Consider the following 19,782-nt stretch of genomic DNA (forward strand, 5'->3'; position numbering starts at 1 on the left):
TTTTCATGACCTCATTAAACAGCTTCACTGTTCCTCAGTGGGAGATAAAGGGTCATTTTTTAAAAACCTGAGAGGAAGAGAAGGTGATTCAAATTAAAAGTGCAGGTCAGTTTTAAATACAAGTTTCAGTGTTACAAAAAAGTTTATGTTTATATGCATAAGCACATGCACACTCCTCCCGTCCAATCTCTTCTAGTCCAAAGCTTGTAGCACCTGCCTCAGAACCCTCATGGGAAAAACTTTACAAGCAGGAAACTGAGGTACAGGTAGTTCTCAAAAATTGCATAATGGGCTGCATGAGGAGGAGTGTTGCCAGCAGGTCCAGGGAGGTGAACCCTTCCCTTCTACTCAGCACTGGTGAAGCAACATGAGGAGTACTGTGCCAGTTCCTGAGCTCCCTGATACTCATAAGGACCACAAAGATGATCAAGGGCTGGGAGAATCTTTCATATAAGGAGAGGCTGAGAGAGCTGGGACAGTTTTGCCCTGAGAAGGAAGCACTAGCCTGTGACAGACATGTGTCTGGGGTTCTACTTGAAATATCAGCTCGGACGTGTGGAATATGCAAATTATAACCTAAATAAGCATCAGCATTTGAAAATATATTAATACAACTCATTTCCCAGGCTGCTGGCAGAACCAGGAAACAGAACCAGGGCTTCTGGCTTCAGCCTTGTTTTGAACAGCAGGAGTTGACAATAACACTGCTGGGTTCTGAAAAAATGAGAGAGACTCAAACCATCCGTTGAGCATTTCTGATAAAGGAACAAAATCAGGAACAGTCTTTCCAAAGCACACTTAAGTTGGCCCATAAAATACATAATTGTCTGTTCTACTAATACTATTACCTGTGCTCTTTTTGTCTTTTCTTCCACTTGGACACTGGTACTCTTTTTGGACTGAATGAAGAGAAAAGAAACAAAGTAGTGAAAATGAGAAAACTAGCATAATGTTCTACAGGCACAATAATATTTACAAGATAACCCTGAACAGAAAACACTCTTTATGAGATTAAGTTATGTTAACACCTCAGGTGAATCCTGACCTGAGCTTCTAGGGTTTGCACAAAATTCTTTGCTCATACTGCATTTTAATTTAATTATTCAACCAAAGAAACCCTCAAAATCCTTCTGCAACCAACTCTAAATTATCCTTCAGATAAAAAGGAGAGACACAGAGGGACAAAATAACCATAGGAAAAGCCAGTAAAACGTCATGACATGTATCTAGAGATCTAGGCCCTAGTCCTTAGGAACAGTCAGTAAGATGTGTTGCCTGGCCTGTGTGTTTGGTTCCACCCTTGGTGTTACTTACATTTGCATCAGTTCTCACTGGTCTGTCCTACCTGAATCTCTGCTGTTGGTCCTTTCCTTGCATAGTGATTGTCATCTCTGTGCGCCATTGGCGAGGAGAACGCACTGCCTGTTCATACAGCTCAGTTACATGAGCTGCAAGGTAGAAGCATTATTGAATGTGCATCTTCTGCAAAGCACTACTAAGCGTTATGAATACAAACCATGAAAGGATATATTTTTAATGTTTCTTGTCACTTGATGATCACTTCATTACTATGAGGGAAGACACTGAAAGAACTTAATTCCAAAATCAAGTTCAGAACGTTAACAAACAGGAAATTAATGCAATTAAATGTAGAAAGCACCAAAACCAGATCAAGTCCATATCCCCACCCTGTATTTCCTGAAATATTTTTATGTTCTTTCAAGATACAAACCAAATACCCGTGAATAGGAAAAGTTACTGACATTCAGCCACTTTCTGACTGGGGAGAAACATTCTAGGTCTCTGTCTGTGGACGTTTAGTACTTCCAGCTTACTTAAATTGTGCTAAATTGTGTTTGTGAAGCTGAGATAATCAACAATCGTCATGGAAGGAACTACTAGTTCAATAGGAGAAAAGCCAGTCTTTCCAAATTTAAGATCGTGACCAGCTCTGGGGCTTTAACAAAGAGTTTCCCTTTCCTCTGACATCTTCTGTAAAATGTGTTCAGTTCACGCCTTGAACCTAAACTCTGAGTACAAAGAAATTTCCTTGTTTGAAAACAAATTGCTGTGGCAAAACTTAGGATGTGGATTTGAGAGATTTTGACTACGACAGCGTCTCTTAGTGTTTTGAGAAATAAGTAATTACAAACTTCAAAATTGGGATTTTTTGGTCAGCTTTAAAATAGACTTCTATTCTTGTTTCTATTTTTCCCTCTTTTGAAGAGCTTTTTGTTGACAGTATCATCTTCATTAATAATGCCATGCCAAAATTGTTAAGCATTTGTGTGGCAGTTTCCATTTACTCTGTACAGTGTGTTGTTTTTTTTTAACAAGCTGAAATACACTTGACAAAGCAGGAAAGGCAGAAAGGTAACATTTTAAAAGTGGCTGGCATCGCTATGCGATTGGATACTATTAATTAATTTTTCTGTGGAAAATGTTTATGGATTTTTAAAAAGAAACTACCATCCTAATCTTTATTGGTACATATTGAAAACATTTATTAATGTTAACAAGTATCTTGCGAAAACTTTAACAGAAAAATGCAAGGGAAAGCTAATACATTGTTCCATCTTTTCCCTTAGGCAGGGTTAATGTAACCAAAACACATGATGGTTTAAGAGCAGATTTTCAAGTGTAATAAACAACCAGTATTTATCTAGTTGCTCTCAAAAACTTGTCTAAAAATGAACACTTGTATAAAAGTAACCAAGTACTGTCATAGATCTTATATCTAAGAAAACTCTAGACATTTTGCTAACCATTTCCAGTCACCTGTGAAAATCACACAGAAGAAGGTACATATAGCACATAGATTCATTCACTTTCATGGTACTTCTTTTTAAAAATAACACTAGAGCATATTAAAAATACAATATTGTACAATTTTAAAAGATAGAAATCAAAATTTTATTACCTTTATCACTGAGATTCTCTCTTGACTTCTCCCAGTTAGGGAAGGTCTGCAATGAAGAAGGAAAACCTGTGATGATGTGAGAAACAGACCTCACAACAGCAGCCTCCTGTTCAGAGATCTCCATCCTAAAGAAGGGTTACCTTGTTAGCTGAGAATGTGACTGCAAGAATGGAGGTGTTCCAGTGCGTCAGAAAAAAGAAAACGAAGGACAATTTCCCTGGTCTAATCAGGTGTGTTTCTTTCTGGATGATGTACTTCACAGATGGCTTTGTATTTCCTAGGGTTGGTGTTTATTAAACCAACTATGCGGGTTCAAATTTAAATCCTTCTGTAAAGGATTTGAACCAGATCTGAGACTCATGGCCACAACACCAAGTCAAACAGGAAATGCGTTCAGGAATTTGCAGGCTCCATTACCAAGGAGCTCTCTTGCAGTTAGTTTACACTGAAGTGTTTAAGGAGTAAGAGACTCTAAACTAAGCTGTCTCCTTTATTCTCATACATTCCCTGAAGCAGTTAACTGGAAATCAGAGTTCCCATGCCCAGGCAGTCTAGGTGGTAACAGAGCTGAGAAACAGTGGAGACTCTTGATGTCAATTTCTGGGTCACAGCAGGTCCACAGTGAGACTACTGCTCAGAAGATACTTTTTCAATGTGAAATCTGTACCTAGAACAGCTGGAACAACCATCAATAGTCACTAGACAAGTCTACTGGAACTGAGCAGCATTTGAGATTCCTGGATCTCATAGAAGCAAATAAATGTCTGCTTAGAGGATAGAGGCATATGGAGTTACTGATAGATCACTTCTCTATATTTCTTTTTCCACAAAGGTTGTGAGTTCATTCCTGGCTATTCTGCTAGCTACTTCCTTTGAGACAAGGTTTAAAAGGTAGACTGTAATGCTAAGATGATGTTTGCTAGAACACACTCATTTTCAAAAGGTAGACAGATCACCTAATAGTGAATATCTAAACTAACATGGCTAGATCTCATTTTTCAAATACCAGATTTTTCAGTTCAGTATGTCTCAATTTAATATGTTAACTTAATGGCAATAAAAATATTTTTTAAATGAGAGTAAAAAATGAAAACAGGGTTTAATAACTACTAAAAATGTATCATGTGAATTCACATTGTGCAAGGTACCAAACAAAAGGAAGCTGTATGAAACAAGTAATTTAAATAACTGAAATAGAGCAAACTGATGACTTTAAATAAGATGTAAATGGCATCTCTCTTGTTCATACAAATTCATCCCATCCACTTTTGCTGCTTGAACTTTTCTAATTTTTTTTAACACTCATCTCCCACTTACCTCACTGTTTCCTGACTGTGAGCCCAAGTCCTTCTTTCCCTAGTTTCCCGCCTTTCCCTATTCTTCTCCCTTTTCTTTTTATATTCTAATTATCTGTGCAGAGTAGGAGAGTACATTTTCAAAAAAATATAACTGCAGCTCAGCAGTAACAGCAATATTCCTCCAGACTGTTTTTGGATTATCCCAAAAGCAGGGTTAAAACTTTTCATTATGGAGGCGGCTGTGGTTGAAATAGAAGTCTCTCAGCTGCAGTGAAAATAGACTGGAAACATTCTCATTCTACTGTTGGGGGATATACATATTTGAGGAATTTTGGCCTGTGTGTTTGGGAATGTACCATTCTGTACAGCTGATCTCTTTAACTGTTTTGAGCATTCCTTCCCCAAAATGGTGGTAGTGCCATTCAGTAGCCCTGCTGAATGCTGAGTGTGGCTCTGCCTTACCATAAAATTACAAAAGAGCTGGCACTGTACTATCCTAACATTTGCTGTTTTATTAATGGATAATAATTTGTTTCAAGGTTGACACTTCCAATGCAATACAATGGTTTTGTTGGAAAAAGTAATTCAAATTAGTATTTTTCTCACCATAACCAGTTCACGGAGACTTGCAGCATTATCCTTTTCCTCTTCTGCTCTTGGGTCTTTGACATTCATCTCTTCCAGCTCATCTTCCTGCTCCAAAATGTTGTTGATATATTTCTGGTGGAACAATGAAAAATAACAAGATGTAGATATTTTCTTTGCAGAGGTAGACTTATGGGGCACATATACAGAGAAAAGATTTTGTACAAGTAATGCACATATATGCTTCTTCTCAATGTCATAAGGGTTCCTTCTGTGAATTTGTGTGAATGGCTTATATAGATATCTAAAGGTTTGCATAGATAAATAGTTTTTAAAAAACCCAGCAGGTCAAAGAGAGGAGTGCATGCTGAGAAGGTAACAGGTTGAAAGCTTACCAAGGACTAATCAACTCTGAAGACTAGCAAGACTATTGAATCTGCAAGAACTAATATACCAAGGACACCAAGACTCTGCTGAATCTCTACCAGGCCACTGGCACACAGTAGCATCCACGATGAACTTTGTGACTGGGATCACAACCAACAACTACACCCATGGCCCTAGTGTGCCACTGTGACTCCCTGATTCTCAGTAGGTGGGCACGTTTGGCCTCCCAACTGTTGCACCAGCCGAGCAAGTACAAGTGAGTGTGCATGTATTTGAGAGTGAATAAAGAAACATGCTGAGTAAATGGCTGCTATTAATAATAAATCATAGTATTAAGATCAGCTTAATGAATAAAAGGTGTTCTAATGAACATTATTTGCAGTCTGTATCTCCCTCATGTTTTACCTCCTATTAGGGAAAAGGAAATACAAAACATCATAATTGAAAAATTAGGTTCAGAAAAAGTCTGATGCTTCATTTTTAGACAGAAGTTTACTTTGCCAGAATCACACCAAGTGGCACAGGAAAGAATGTTTTTCTTTTCCCACACCTCCTTGTGCTTTAGAAGATCAGTTGGATGGAAAATCAAAGGCTCCTTACAGAAGCCTGACCTAACACACCACTTAGCTAGAAAGCTACATGCAGTACTGAGCTTTATGAATAGCCAAGGTTTGCAGGAGCAGTCGGTTCCTGGTTCCAGTTCTTCTTCATTCCTTTCATGCATCTTAAATCTTAAAAGAAGACAGAGAAAGGAAGAATACTTTTTTCTTTAAATCTTGATTTAATTATGCCAAAGTGAATATTTGGCTAATGATTGAAGATATCTCTTTCCGGAAAAATCCATGATTTAAATATTGATACATGAGAAATGAGGATATTTCCACTGCAAATCAATACACTTATTATAAATGACTCTTCAGTGCCAATAATTGCAATTCTTCATTCCAAACGTAACAAACAGCATTCTTCTTTCTTTGAAATTCAATAACAGATCTTGTCAATGGAGAGACTTAACTTGGGATTTTGGTATGGAAATTTGAAGTGTTACCTTTGAAAGAACAGCATGAAAACTAAAGAATATTTAAATATATTTGTCGACCGTAAAAGGGTAAAAATTAATTCTGATAGACTGGCATGTTCTAAAAATGCTCAACAACTATAAATATTTTTCTGTTGCAAGCACATCTTCTTTGAAATGCAATTGATAAAAATATAAAACACCTAGCTGGCTAGAACATGTTACAACCTTCACAAATTTCAGCTGCTGTTAACAAATTCAGTTTGCAACGCCTTCATCAAAACATGTTAAATGAATAAATTATAGAACACATGTATTTTGTTATTCTCTAATTGGTAAGTCAGAGTGAGTTTTTAACTCTAAAATCTCTTCTAAGAGCATCTTCACAATGTGAATTAAATAAATCAATGTTTTATGCTGACACTGAGAAGTGCAAAGTTGCTTACAAGGATCAACTGCAGAACTTTCAGATTCCAACTCAGAACATTTGCATGTGAGGTGCAGCCTGCATCTGGTTATGAACCAGTCAGTCATGAGGGATGGGCACATGCTTTGGCAGAGGGCTAGAGAGCTATTTGCTAGACATGGACAGAGTGACAGAACTCAGACTTGAGCCTGGAAATGTTCTGTACCGATTCATGAAAACAGATACATAACCAAGTCTAGAACTTGTCCCAGTGATCTGGTCACCAAGTTAACTGTAGAACATGGTGGGTCAGAAATTCCTGTACAACTTTATAGATTTAAGTTTTTAAGGCTTTGTGAAGGAAATTAAACTTTAAGCAAAGTAAGAGATACCAATATTGACAGGAAGAAAACTGTTAGTGCACTTTCTGTTATGTGTACTGGATCCTACATATTTACACAGAAAAGTAGGTTCCATGACAGCTTAAAGGGAACATTTGAGCTGTTTCAGAAATACACTTTTCTTAGAGCACCTGTCTACGCTTGAAATGCTGATTGTTCTTCAAATGGAGTAGATACTGTAGATATTTTTTTTTTTCCCTCTGGTATGTACTGCCAATTCCTGTCACCCAATTCGTCTGCTCTCTATTGCCTACTGGAAGAAAGAATCAATGTGACTGTACTACCTTGAGGTAAAGCTGCAGCTTTCCTCTTACTTCATCATTGAGTGACTTATACTGGAATAGCTGACGGATTTGCAGTTTATTAGGACATTTTCTGAGGTGTACTGGCAAACGCGTCCGGTCTGCGGATCCAATGCAGAGACCTCTCCAATGATGTGTTCTGGTTGAGGGACCTGTGATCTTCCTCTGGACATGGATAAGAGCAAGCAAAAAGAGCAAGAGGCTGTAATATTACTGACTAAATGTATGTATCAGCAATGTATATGTCAGCTGAAAAGCCTTAATAAACTGGACGTAATGATGTCACATTGTTTAGAACTTCATTTCCCCACCCTTAGACAAGCATCTATTGCTTACGCACCAAAAGACACTTTTGAAACAATTATACCTCAAGAGAAGAAAATGTGTCCTGGGTCCTTGACTGAAGATTTGGAGGAACAATGCTCTCTGGTTCTTTCTTCATGACCCAGGGGGAGTCATCAGCCAAAGGGCGGAGGACAGTAATACTTAAGACACCTGGTTCAAAGATACACTTTGCTAAGAATCAGTTCAAATCCAGAAATTATGGACAAGTGTATCAGGCCTCCAGAAAAATATACTTACCTTAGTATAAAAAAACCCCTTGTTAGCAAGTAGTAAAAATCCATGTGAAAATGTGATATTCATGGCTACAGATAATACCAGATCACTGAGGTGTTTTTAGGATAGTTGGACAAGTTTGTATTACTCAGACCATATTTCACAACAAACTGTCTATGCTACTTGCTTTGAGTCTTGGGTAACAAGCTCAGCTCCATAGTGTGTGGAGTATCCCAAACAAGGAAGAGCATACCATTGACCCATGTTCACTGAATACTAATCTCAGAAGTAGGTCAACATATTCAGAACGTGTCATTCTTCACTGTATTTTATACTTCATTATTTGATCACTGTATGGATTCCATTAGAGATGATTTATTATCTCTTTTTATTGTTCTCATTAATTTTAATGTTCTTAAAATACTTTTTCCAACCCACCCCAAAAGTCTACTTATTCTACTATTATCTGCCTAGGTGGGCTTTGAAATTGGTATTGCCACTAAGGTATTTTGTCACATTCATACAAAATTGTGAAGACTTGTTGTCAAGGCAAATTGAGCCAGTATTGGGAAAAGGTGGAGTGTAAAGTCTGGAAAAGCAGACATACTAGTGGTGCAAATGCCTGCTGGTTGTTAGCAAGTTTTCTTGACTGGGATTCTCACTGGGTCCATCTTCTCCATCTTCCTGATCTTTCGTTCCCCTTTTGTTATCTTTCTAGCTCCCTCAGGGCCCTTTGTCTTTTCCTTTTCCCATGGCAAAATTATTTCTTTCACTTTATACAACAGGGTACTAGTCATTATCACAAATAGAAGCAGCATTTTAAACTGTGCAAAATCTGATAAAGTTGCAAGTGGGAAAGCTGTTCCCCATGCTTATGATATCAATATTTGCAAAGAATGTCTTAGTACCTTATGACTTAAAGCAAACCCCCCTTATCAACCCTCAATATCCAGGGGAACCACACATTCCTGTCTTTTTAAAGATATATTTTCTTAGTATTTACCTGTTATGTCACAGCGTATTTTACAGAAGCAGTATCTCCAGCTAACTTTACAATGACAACTAACCATTTTAGGGTGTAACTACCAGATCTTTGGTGCATCCCCTATTTCAGTCCTATTTTTCCAGCTTCTTAATAACATATATATATCCTTTCCAACAGCCAGTCTAAGGGTTAAGATCAGAGTACCACTGTCTTCACTGATAAATAGAGCTATATGATTACTGAAGACTGTCATACATTTAATGTTTCTTGATGGTAAACACCCAGAGAATCTATGCATTTGCTAATTGCTTTTGTTTGGGTGTCTGAGAGCAGATAAAGATACACTAGCTGTTTGTTCACTTATCCCTTTACAGTGTCATTCAGTTAATTCTCTGCTTCCCAGAGTTTTCCCACATGGTCCTTCTTCCCCCTGCTTCACTGCTAGAAGTTAGGGTACTTGTCTACATGAGGAAAAACATTTTCAAATTTCCTGTCCAACAGGAGTTTTGAAACTTCTGGCTCCACCTTTCTAATCATTGCTGTTATTAGTTTGTCAGAAAAGAAACGAATGTTTCCTACCTGGACATTCTTGTACAGGATCCTGCAAGATGGCAGCAGTGGGATCACTAGAGACCTCAGCCAGGTATTTATGTACATCACTGCCTCGCAGGAGCTCGGTTCCAGAACCATCCATATAGATGACAAAGAACCTACACAGCCAAGCCACACACATGGGATTGCATCAGATGTAGGAGGCAGTGGGGGGATGCCCCATACCAGATATAGGCAGCTCCAGCTGACTCAAATGGACCCCCGGCAGGGCACAGCTGAGCCCTTCAGACAAGACGGTGCCACCTCTGGGAGCGTATTTAAGAAAGGACAAAATGCTACACAGGCAGTGATGAGTGAGGAGAGAAACTGTGAGAAACAGCTCTGCAGACACCAAGGTCAGAGAAGAAGAGGGAAGAGATGCTTCAGATGCTGGAGCAGACACCCCTTCTGTAGCTTGTGGAGGAGACTGTGGTGGAACAGTTATTCCCCTGCAGTCTGAGGTGAGGACCACACCAGTGCACATGAGTATTTTGTGAAAGAACTGTGGAGAGCTAACGATGGAGCAGGTTTATCCTGAATGGCTGCAGTCCATGGGAAGCACTCATGCTGGAGCAGGTTAACAGTGTGGGGAAGAAGGAGCAGCAGAGAGGAACTTTTATGGACTGACATTCCCCCCAGTCCTCTGCACAGTTCAGAAGAGTTAGAGGGGTCAGAAAAGAGGGAGTGATACTGGGTCTGAGAAAAACAGAGGTATGGGGGAAGGTGTTCTAGTTTTTGCTTCTCACCATCCAACTCTATTTTAATTGGCAAGAAATTAAATGAATTTTCCTCAAGCTGAGTCTATATTGACTGTCACAACAAAAGGAAAATGATCTCTCTGTCTTTATCTTGACCCATGACCTTTTGCATCCTATTTTCTCCACCTGTACTGTTGAGGAGGGGGAGTGAGAGTGGCTGGGTGGGCATTTGGCAGCTGGCTGAGGTCAACCCACCTCACCAATCATATCCAGTGGCTTTCAAATTTCATTCTTTTCTAGATGGCAAAAATGAAAAAGTGCTGTGATGAAACAAGGAAATGGAACTCCAAGATGATGATATCAAATGTGCAAATACAGAGTACTGAGCAAGGGAAGCACAAATTTACAAATCCTGTACAAAGACAGTGTAGTGAAGAAAGAAAGTATAAACCTCTGAACCCAGTGCAGTTTACCTGGGCACATGCTCATCATAACTGATAGGTTTGTTAAATTCTGGGAGTACTGATGGGAACCATCTGTCTTTTTTGTCATCAGAGCCAATGCTACGAACACACACAGATGTGCTGCCATCAGCCATGACCTGCAATAGAAATTATATAAAACTGAGTTACCTGATACATTTAAAACAGTAACTTGCTGCTGAACTGTAATATGACCTACCCCAGTGAAAGAGACAGAAAAAACTTCTTTCAGGTTGAAATAATATTTTCCGTCCCCCCCCACAGGGCAAAGATAAAGAAAACTGAAAAGACAGTGAAAAAAGCATAACAAACACTTCTAGAAAGACATGCTATATGATAAATGCTAATACCACAACCTGATATTTAATAAATGCTCAGGGACTGTTGTTTGTCAAATGGGGCTAGCCATGCTGACATTACATCTTCAACCTATATATTTGCAGGCATCCACAGGCAACTTCACACACAAATACTTACTTGCTGGTCAAGCCAGGTAACTCAGACAGGCTCTGATGTACCTTTGTGATGTATATATGTATCTATATATATACACCTACGTAGACAGATACACACAAATGTATATAAAATTATATATATATATATATATATGTGTCTATACACCAGTATGTCAGGTAATAGTTACATAGTACATACATACTCATATATAGGTGTATATATAAATATAAATGTGTATATATATAGAAAAATAAGCATATTCATACAGGTGTGTGTATGTATATAGGCGAATGTATTCACAAATATCTACCCCTATATATATATATACATGCATTTATATAGACATGAAGAGATATAAATTATATGCATTATATCTATTTAGCCAGCTAGCTACCTATATATACACCTGGTGTATATATGTATGTATAAATATATACACCTATATAACACATCTATATACATGTTGCTATGTGAAGACACAGAGATAGTTATAGATACAGATTATAGAGGGTCCCTTTTCAGGCATTTATTCACTTGAGAAATACAGTCTAAGATAATCGTATGACAATACTGAGTGAATTTCCACACTATTTCCTCTTTGTGATTATTAACTTATGTGCCATTAAGGTATGCACACAAGATATAATAATGCCTCTATTTCTTAGTGTAGTCAGTTGAAGGCCAGATGCTTTGGAAGATACGTTTAAACCAGAATGATTCCAAGGGTGGTTCACGAACTGAATCTGACACACCCAGTTCACGTCTGTTTCCCTGTAGTATCAGGTGTGACTAGGACAGAGGAAGAACCAATCCTACTATACCTGTATGTGATTGCCATTCCTACCAACCACTAGTCTCACCTTTCTTATTTAATACATCCCTCCATATTCCCTGTGATCACTGCTCCCACAATAAACCTTCAAGTGCCCCAGAGCCTCCTCAGTCTTCATTCTCTGTTCCCTAAGTATCAGCTGAGAAAGAGCAGGACGTGCTGATGCTGATGCCAGGTAACTTCTGCGCTGTTTTGAATTGCATTGATTTTGTAGGAGCTTGGTATCTTTGAAATTTCTACCCCTCTGTTGATTAATTAAAAATCTGTTAGAGAGAGACTGGCAGATGGCACAGATTTATATAAGCACTGTTTCTTCTGCCTAGGAAACCAGGTTGAAAACTGTATAATAATGCCTACATCCGGGGGAACCTCAGTGCCGTCTCACAGGAATGTAGGAAAATCATAATGATTACAATTGCAGCAATAGAAAGTATTCTCTAAATATGTCACACTTTAATTAGAACCTTTGACTAGAAAACAGTATGTAGGTCACAGACACTTAGATGATGTTTTCTGAACCCAAAACTAAATATTAAACTAGCTCAAAAATATCTCTTATGTGTGAAAGGATTACAGCACAATCAGTGTGACTTTAAAGCCTGAATAATTCTTTTTTACAGCAATATTTGCCTTATCAGAAGATCAGAGTGTTTCTGTGGACCTTCTGAAATGCCATTTTTAATTCTCAATTGCAGAGATGATTTTTTGCTATAAGACAAGTCAACTAATTAAGGTAACTTTACAGATGAAGCAAACTGTACACCACATGTTTCATTTCAATCTTGCTAAAAAGGGGGAAATGCCAAAAAAGGGAAAATGATCACATCAAGAACCTTTCAGAGGCCTGATTCAGGAGCTGTTCCTTCTAGCAGGCAAGGTTACTTTCAGTGCTACAAGGCTACAAGCTGACTTTGAGAGATGTTTATAAGATAAAACTACTGAAAATTAATAAACTTGCTTCCTTCCATGTAGTTTACCTTGAAAATATTTCCTTCAGAATCCATCATCTCACAAACAGTGCTTGAAGTGTGTTTCATAATGTATCTCTCTGCTTGTTTCTCTTTTGTCTTGCTGATAAAATTGTGAACTTCATGGGTATAAATTGCTGAGCAATCTTCATCAATGAAAAGACAACCTGCCTTGATGGGTAAAACCTATATCAGTAAGAAGGGAAAAGGTTCAGTCGAAAGGTAAAATCTTTATTTTAAAGGTATCATACCAATGAAGAACAGATGCAAATCAAGATGAGAGCTCTCAGACTTTTACTACTGAATCATCCAGTTTTGAGGGACTAGAAGGAGAAAAGGAAGGAAGATTAGGTCCAGGAATTAGGCTGATGTTAGTCTCTGTAATATTTTCTTTCCCTTAAGGAAATTTAAGCTTGTGATTTAAATATACTGTACAGTTGCAGGAAAATATCATAGAATATCTCAAGTTGGAAGGGACTCATAAGGATCAATGAGTCCAACTCCCTGTTCCTCTCCAGACTACCCAAAACTATGCCATAGGACTAAGAGGGTTGTCCAGACTCTCCTTGAACTCTGACAGGCTTGATGCCATAACCACTTCCCTAGGGAACCTGTTCCAGTGATCAACCACCCTCTTGGTGAAGAATCTTCTCCTAATGTCCAATCTGAACTTTCCCTGATGCAGTTTCATTCCATCTCTTCCTGTCCTATCACTGGTCACCACAGTCAGCAGACCTCCCCCTCTGCAGCTCCCCCCTTGAGGAAGTTGGAGGCTGTGAGGAGGTCACCCCTCAACCTTCTCTTCTGCAAACTTAACAAACCAAGCTGCTCCTCCTAAGCCTTGCCCTTGAGACTGTTCACCAGCTTGGTTGTCCTCTGGACACTATCTAATAGTTCAGTGTCCTTCTTATTTGAAGTGCACAAAACACAGTAGTTGGGGTGGGGCTGCAGCAGTGCAGTGCACAGTGGGACAATAATCCACCTTAGCCAGCTAGCTATGCTGTGCTTGATACACTCCATGTGATGGTTGGCCCTTTTTACTGTCAGGGCACACTGCTGACTCATGTTTAACTTACCATCCACCCCAACTCCCACATCTCTTTCTGTGAAGATGCTCTTCAGCCTCATGTCCCACAAGTTGTAAAAATTACCAGGATTACCCTGTTCCAGGTGAAGAATCCAGCACTCGCTCTTGTTAAATTTCATACAGTTGGTGATTGCCCAGCTCTCTAGTTTGTCCAGATTTCTCTGTAAGGCCTCTCTACCCTTGAGGGAGTCCACAGCTCCTCCTAGTTTAGTATCACCATCAAACTTATTTAATGCACATTTGATTTCTGTGTCCAGATAATTTATAAAAAACATTAAAGAGCACTGACCCTAAAGCTGAGCAACCACACTAGTGACTAGCCACCAGCCTGATAAAACTCCATTGACTGTAACTCTTAGAGCCTGAACCCATCAGCCAATTGGTCACCCAACATATTGTGGACTTGTCTAGCTGTGTGCTGGACATTTTGTGCAGAAGGATACTGTGAATCAAAAGCTTTGTTAAAACAAATAAACCCCACAACAACACCAAACCCACAGCTACTGTCTTCCCTTGGTCAACTAGATGGGTTACAATGTCATAAAGGGAAATTAAATAAGTTAAGCAGGACTTTGCCCTCGTGAACCCATGGTGGCTACAACCAATGGCTGTATTGTCTCTGAAGAGTTTTTCAGTAACTCCAAGAATAACTTCCATAATTTTTCAAGGCACTGAAGTAAGACTGACAGGCCTGTAATGACCTTCTTCCTTTTTACCCTTCTTGAAAAGCTGGACATTTGCCAGCTTCCAGTCGACTGGGACCTCTATTATCTAAATATTGGCAGAGTATAGAAGAGATGGAATCACAGGATTTTTGAAGGTTATAGAGAAGGGATTTGAAATAGTCAAGTTGAGAGACTCTGATGGCAAGGAACTTGGAACCAAATACAGATTTCACAACCAAAGGCAGATTTCACAAGCTAAAAATAATTTGTACCTGGTATGTCCCCTGTGGCTTTGCTGTAATAGATGTGCCATCTCCAAAGATGGTACAACAGGTACCATCCTCACAATTTGTTGTAACAGTAGCAAACTTAGGATTCTCCACTCGCATACATTTCACCTTCCTTGTGACGGCTTCCAAATGTTCATCTAAGAATTAATAGAGAACAATTAGACCTAAGCACATGAACCACGGAAAAGTCTTAGGATTCAATTTGCTTTTTCTTTCATAAAGCTGGACCTTTAATTCCTCAGTAAAAGTCCCTCAGACCTCATAACATCCTTTATCACATAATATGCAGTCTTCAAATTTTTGGATTGTGTACTGAACAAGGAAAATCCAACAGCAAAAAACGTCTGTAACCACCCGCAGCTGGTGTGATCAGGAAAGTAGTCTCTAATTTATTGAGTACAGTACTAATGGCAATGATATGGATATTTGTAACATACAAGTTGGACCACTGAAATGTATGCCTGCAATACAAGCTCTAAGATGTGAATAAATTCCTTTTCAGCAGCAGAAACAGTCACGGAAAACAAATCAAACTAATATGTTAATCTGGCCATTTCCTTCCTATTGAATAGTCAGAGCAGTTCAAGGTCACTGTTTGGATTTTAAAATTCCACAGGCAGGTGCTCCACAACCAGAACACAACAGTCCTGACACCCATACAGTCTTCATACCCTTCATGTTAATCACAGAATTTATACAGCAACTGAACTAAGCATACAGAATATACTGCCAGCCAGAAGAAACGCAGATGACTGTTAGCTCCACTTGTTTCAGGCAAATGTAATTTCACTTCTACTAGGTGTGGCACTTTCCATGGCCATTTTCAATCCAATTTTCAATACTTCCAAGTTCAGTGAATCCTTTTCCTCTCTGGGGAACATGAGGATGTCCTCACACATATATTCAGTTAAGACTCAAATCAGCTTGTTTGTTGTATCAGGGTTGGTGGAATGTGGGCAATGAACATACAAGAACTCAGGTACTGTGGCCTCGTGGTGAAGGAGGGTCAGTTAGGCACATACATGGAGAGCAGGAAATCAGTCTGTTTGCTACAACGCAGTCTTTGTACTTAATACTGAAAAAAAGACTAAGCAAACAAACTAAACCTAGACTGAACGAGTGGATTTGTTATCTAGGCTATTGGTATGAGCCGCTTTTAGTGTATTTTGACAATTTCATCTGCTTCACAAGATGTATCAAAGATAAGTGCTCCTCTTTTGATTTTACCTCGTTCCTCACTATCCTCTGGTACAAAACACTCTTCACGTTTTTGATAAAAAGTTGTGATCCTAGTACCATCAGCATGTTCTACTACTCTGCTACCATCCCGCTTCTCAACAATTGTTACTTCATCATCTCGTACAGTCATGACCTGAAAGAATGAAGGAATACTCATTTATGTTAGCACTGTGATACTTAAAATCATAGAATGTCTTAGGTTGGAAGGGACCTCTAAAGGCCATTTAGCCCAGCTCCCCTGCAATAAGCAGGGACATCTCACACTAGAGCAGATTGCCCCATCAAGCCTGACCTTGAATGTCTCCAGAGACACCATCCCTAATTCCTATCCACAAGCTTTTGACCTGCTCATGGCTATTCTTTAGGGACAACTCTTCACACTCTATCCACTTCTTTACATAGAGGGCAACACCTCCACCCCTTCTTCCTCTCCTGTCCCTTCTGAACAGCTTGTAGCCATTGATAGCCACACTCCAGTCACAGGATTAATCCTACCAAGTTTCTGTAATTGACACAATGTCGTAGCTTCCATCTCCTCCTGCTTGTTGCCCACACTGCGTGCATTGGTGTAGAGGCACTTCAGCTGGGCTGCTGGCCATGTCACCTTCTTAGAGAAACACTCCTTTATTCCCCCAAGGCATTTCATGGGTGCTACCCTGCTGTCTCCTATTACCTCAGGAGCGCCTGGCTCAGTAAGACTTTACCTGTGCTGCAGTGTCCACAGCATGCTCCAGGGCAAGAGGCTGAAGGCCCCTACTACCACCCCATCCTTCCAACCCTGGTGTGTCTTTCTGCCACTTGTCACAAACAGCAACAGCAGTAAAATAAGGCATTATGTACTGAATCTGACGAAGCTAAACTACTGCAACTTCATCTACTTCAGAGACCAAGCAATCACATTTTCTTCAAACTTTAAAGTTTTTGTGTTAGTACCAGGGTAATAACACAAGCTGTAGGATATGCGTTCAAAGGAAAAATCCTACAACTTACACAATGGCAGCCCTGTCTCTTAGCTTAGTAAACAGTACTATAACAACACAAAAATAGCAATACCGTTCCATCAGCTGGGTCAGTTCCCTGATAGGTTAAGACTGGCTTCAGATCCATTCTCTTTGCTCCCTCAGTGCCTATCCGAATGCCCGATGGGGTTGTTGTTATCCAGGTTCCGGCCTTGATCTCCTTAGGTTGCTCAGAATTAACTGGACCCTGCACAGTATTTTCAAACAGCTCATCCTTGGTTGGCTGTGATACACCATTTCCGATACTACCTCTTCCTGCAGACTTTGCATTCTCTAAGGCAAAAGACAAAACCAATAAAGTGCAGAGTTTTCGTGAGTGTTTATTTTGACAGAATTTAAAGAAGAATTGTTTATCAGTCTGGAAGGTAATCACAAGTGCTGTTACTCACAGGTGTGTTCTTGAGCTTGCTTCACGTGCGTGTTAATGACACAGAAAAAGTAAACAGCATACCAGTGACATCTGATTATGACATGACTTTGGAAGGGACTACCAGCACAGAAAAAAATGTGAAAGGATTACAGAAAAAAAAAACAACTATCCAAAACTGAGCTTGAAAATTAAACAGGAATTTTATACAACCTATTAGAATGGAATTTAATGCAAAAAGGAATAAAAACAATCCTGCTTCAAACAAAGTTTGCAACAGCAGAAGAAAAGACCTGGGGGTATCTTCCATACAGAATGACTACAAGTTACCAGTGTGGAAATATGGTGACAAAAAAGGCAAACACCATTCTACAGTGCATCCGAAGAAAAGGGATGGACATTCTGTTATGAAAGGGAATTTGAAAGATCTTATTAAGAATGTGATCGAGAACTCTGGTCTCCCATATTCAAGAAAAGGAACTTAGACTAAGCATATGCAAAAGACAACAACAAGGTCCAGACAGGATGCTAAGCAGCGGAAAGGAAAAGTGGAGGGGAAAAAGTGATTATAAATGAAGGATATGCACTGACCACAGATACTGAGACTGAAAATTCTAAGATGGTTTGTCAGAGAAGTTCTTAAACATTCTTCCAGCTCTCCTAAAGGTATACCTAAGAACAAGTACTGGACTTGATGGCTCAGAAAGTCTCTTTTTGAGTGGCCTCTCTTTGGCAACAATTTTTATTCACACGCTTCAAATAAATTATAAATTATTATTATGACAGCTTATAATAATTCTGTGTTTTCTAAGTAGTGCTGACAGTGATCTTAGACTTCACTCTGAGGTATGAAGTAAACTTTTACTTGGTTCTTTCTCAGTCAAACAAAACAGTGCACAAATTATTATACTGAGACAGACCACAAGTCCATACAACAAATAATGACCAATAGTTGATGCCCTGGAATACATACAATAAGAAAATAAAATATAGTTAAGTCCTCTGCAAGTGAAGCATTTCTTAATACCAAGACTAAAAACTGTAATACATAAGTAAAGATTTGACACTGCTGTAGTTACAAGGATTTATTTTTAAATAGCTTGGTGTTGAACCACTCTGCTACTGATGTAGTTCTTACATATCCTTTTACTTTTTAGAGTCCTAGCATGTTAGTAGAAAAAGAAATCCGGTATAAGTAAGAAATTATTTGAGGTGAAGGTAATACATTAGCAGTGTGCAGCAGCTGAGAACAGATGAAATTGCATTTTCACTCCCGCAGAATTTTCAGACTAAAGAAATATGCCTGGCTGACTTTAATTCTGTCCAAAACAATGGAAAAGTTACCTTTATTAGTGCTGGTCTCAGGTAAAGGCTCCAATTCTAGTAACATTTCCATATTATCTGGAATGGTAGGTGGTGGTAGAACAGGGCCAGAATCAGGACTTGTAATCACTGTGCCATCAGCAAACAGAATCTACCAAAATCAAGGACATACTAGAGGTTAAAATCACTTCAAACACCAACAAAAAGCCTAAAAAGAACATGTCACAAATGCAATAGTCGCTAGAATATAATGGGTGATGGGAGAGGAAAAAAGTGAAAACTCTTAAAATGAATACAAGAAAAAAAAGGAATCTACCTCAAAAAGAAGGGCCTGCTAATTGCTGCAGTTCAGGTATGTAATAAATAGTGACTCTAGTAACAAATAGGTATTATAAAAGTAAATATTATTCTTTGACTATTTAAGTGGTCAAGGGTTGATTACTTTCTTGTTAGTAATGGTAATGCACCTGTATCACCATATTGATCTGTATTCAGATATTCCATGTCTAGGAGTGCTGTTAATTTTCAAGCCATCAAGACAGCTAACAAAAAGAAGTCATGGTTATTTATCTTATTATAGTTGGTTTCTGAGTTCTGTTGTCCATCACACTCAACTCTTAATATGCATGTTCCATGGCAGGGAACAATTGTCCCTGAATTCATTTACAAATACAGTCCTGAAGTTCTAGGGAGAAGACAATGTGAAAAACAAATGGACAGCATACAGAAAATCTCAAGAGTCACAGTTACTGTAAGGTAATTAACTATATCTTCTTTTTTGAATGCTTATCTATTCACAACACATTCCCGATGAGTCATAAGCATTAAGTTAATGTAAAGAAGGATGCACACAAAAACTGCTTATACAAAGATGATACAATTATGCTAGGCAGGTAAGATCTACA

The 19,782-nt window shown here is 38.8% G+C and overlaps 1 protein-coding gene across 1 annotated transcript in view; it reads right to left on the minus strand.

Annotated features, from left to right (window-relative positions):
- Positions 1–19,782, minus strand: part of SPAG17 (sperm associated antigen 17) — a 106,400-nt gene that overhangs the window by 19,573 nt on the left and 67,045 nt on the right. Inside the window, exons 27-39 of the mRNA XM_051609012.1 lie at positions 18,899–19,028; positions 17,222–17,460; positions 16,157–16,301; positions 14,912–15,066; positions 12,897–13,073; positions 10,623–10,750; positions 9,440–9,570; positions 7,685–7,812; positions 7,300–7,482; positions 4,825–4,938; positions 2,921–2,966; positions 1,346–1,448; positions 849–899 (exon numbers count right to left, since the gene is read on the minus strand). Of these exons, the coding sequence (XP_051464972.1) occupies positions 849–899; positions 1,346–1,448; positions 2,921–2,966; positions 4,825–4,938; positions 7,300–7,482; positions 7,685–7,812; positions 9,440–9,570; positions 10,623–10,750; positions 12,897–13,073; positions 14,912–15,066; positions 16,157–16,301; positions 17,222–17,460; positions 18,899–19,028 (1,730 nt within the window). The remainder of the gene's footprint in view (positions 1–848; positions 900–1,345; positions 1,449–2,920; positions 2,967–4,824; positions 4,939–7,299; positions 7,483–7,684; positions 7,813–9,439; positions 9,571–10,622; positions 10,751–12,896; positions 13,074–14,911; positions 15,067–16,156; positions 16,302–17,221; positions 17,461–18,898; positions 19,029–19,782) is intronic.

This window comes from Apus apus, chromosome 1 (assembly GCF_020740795.1).
Source record: "Apus apus isolate bApuApu2 chromosome 1, bApuApu2.pri.cur, whole genome shotgun sequence".
NCBI classification, from domain to species: domain Eukaryota; kingdom Metazoa; phylum Chordata; class Aves; order Apodiformes; family Apodidae; genus Apus; species Apus apus.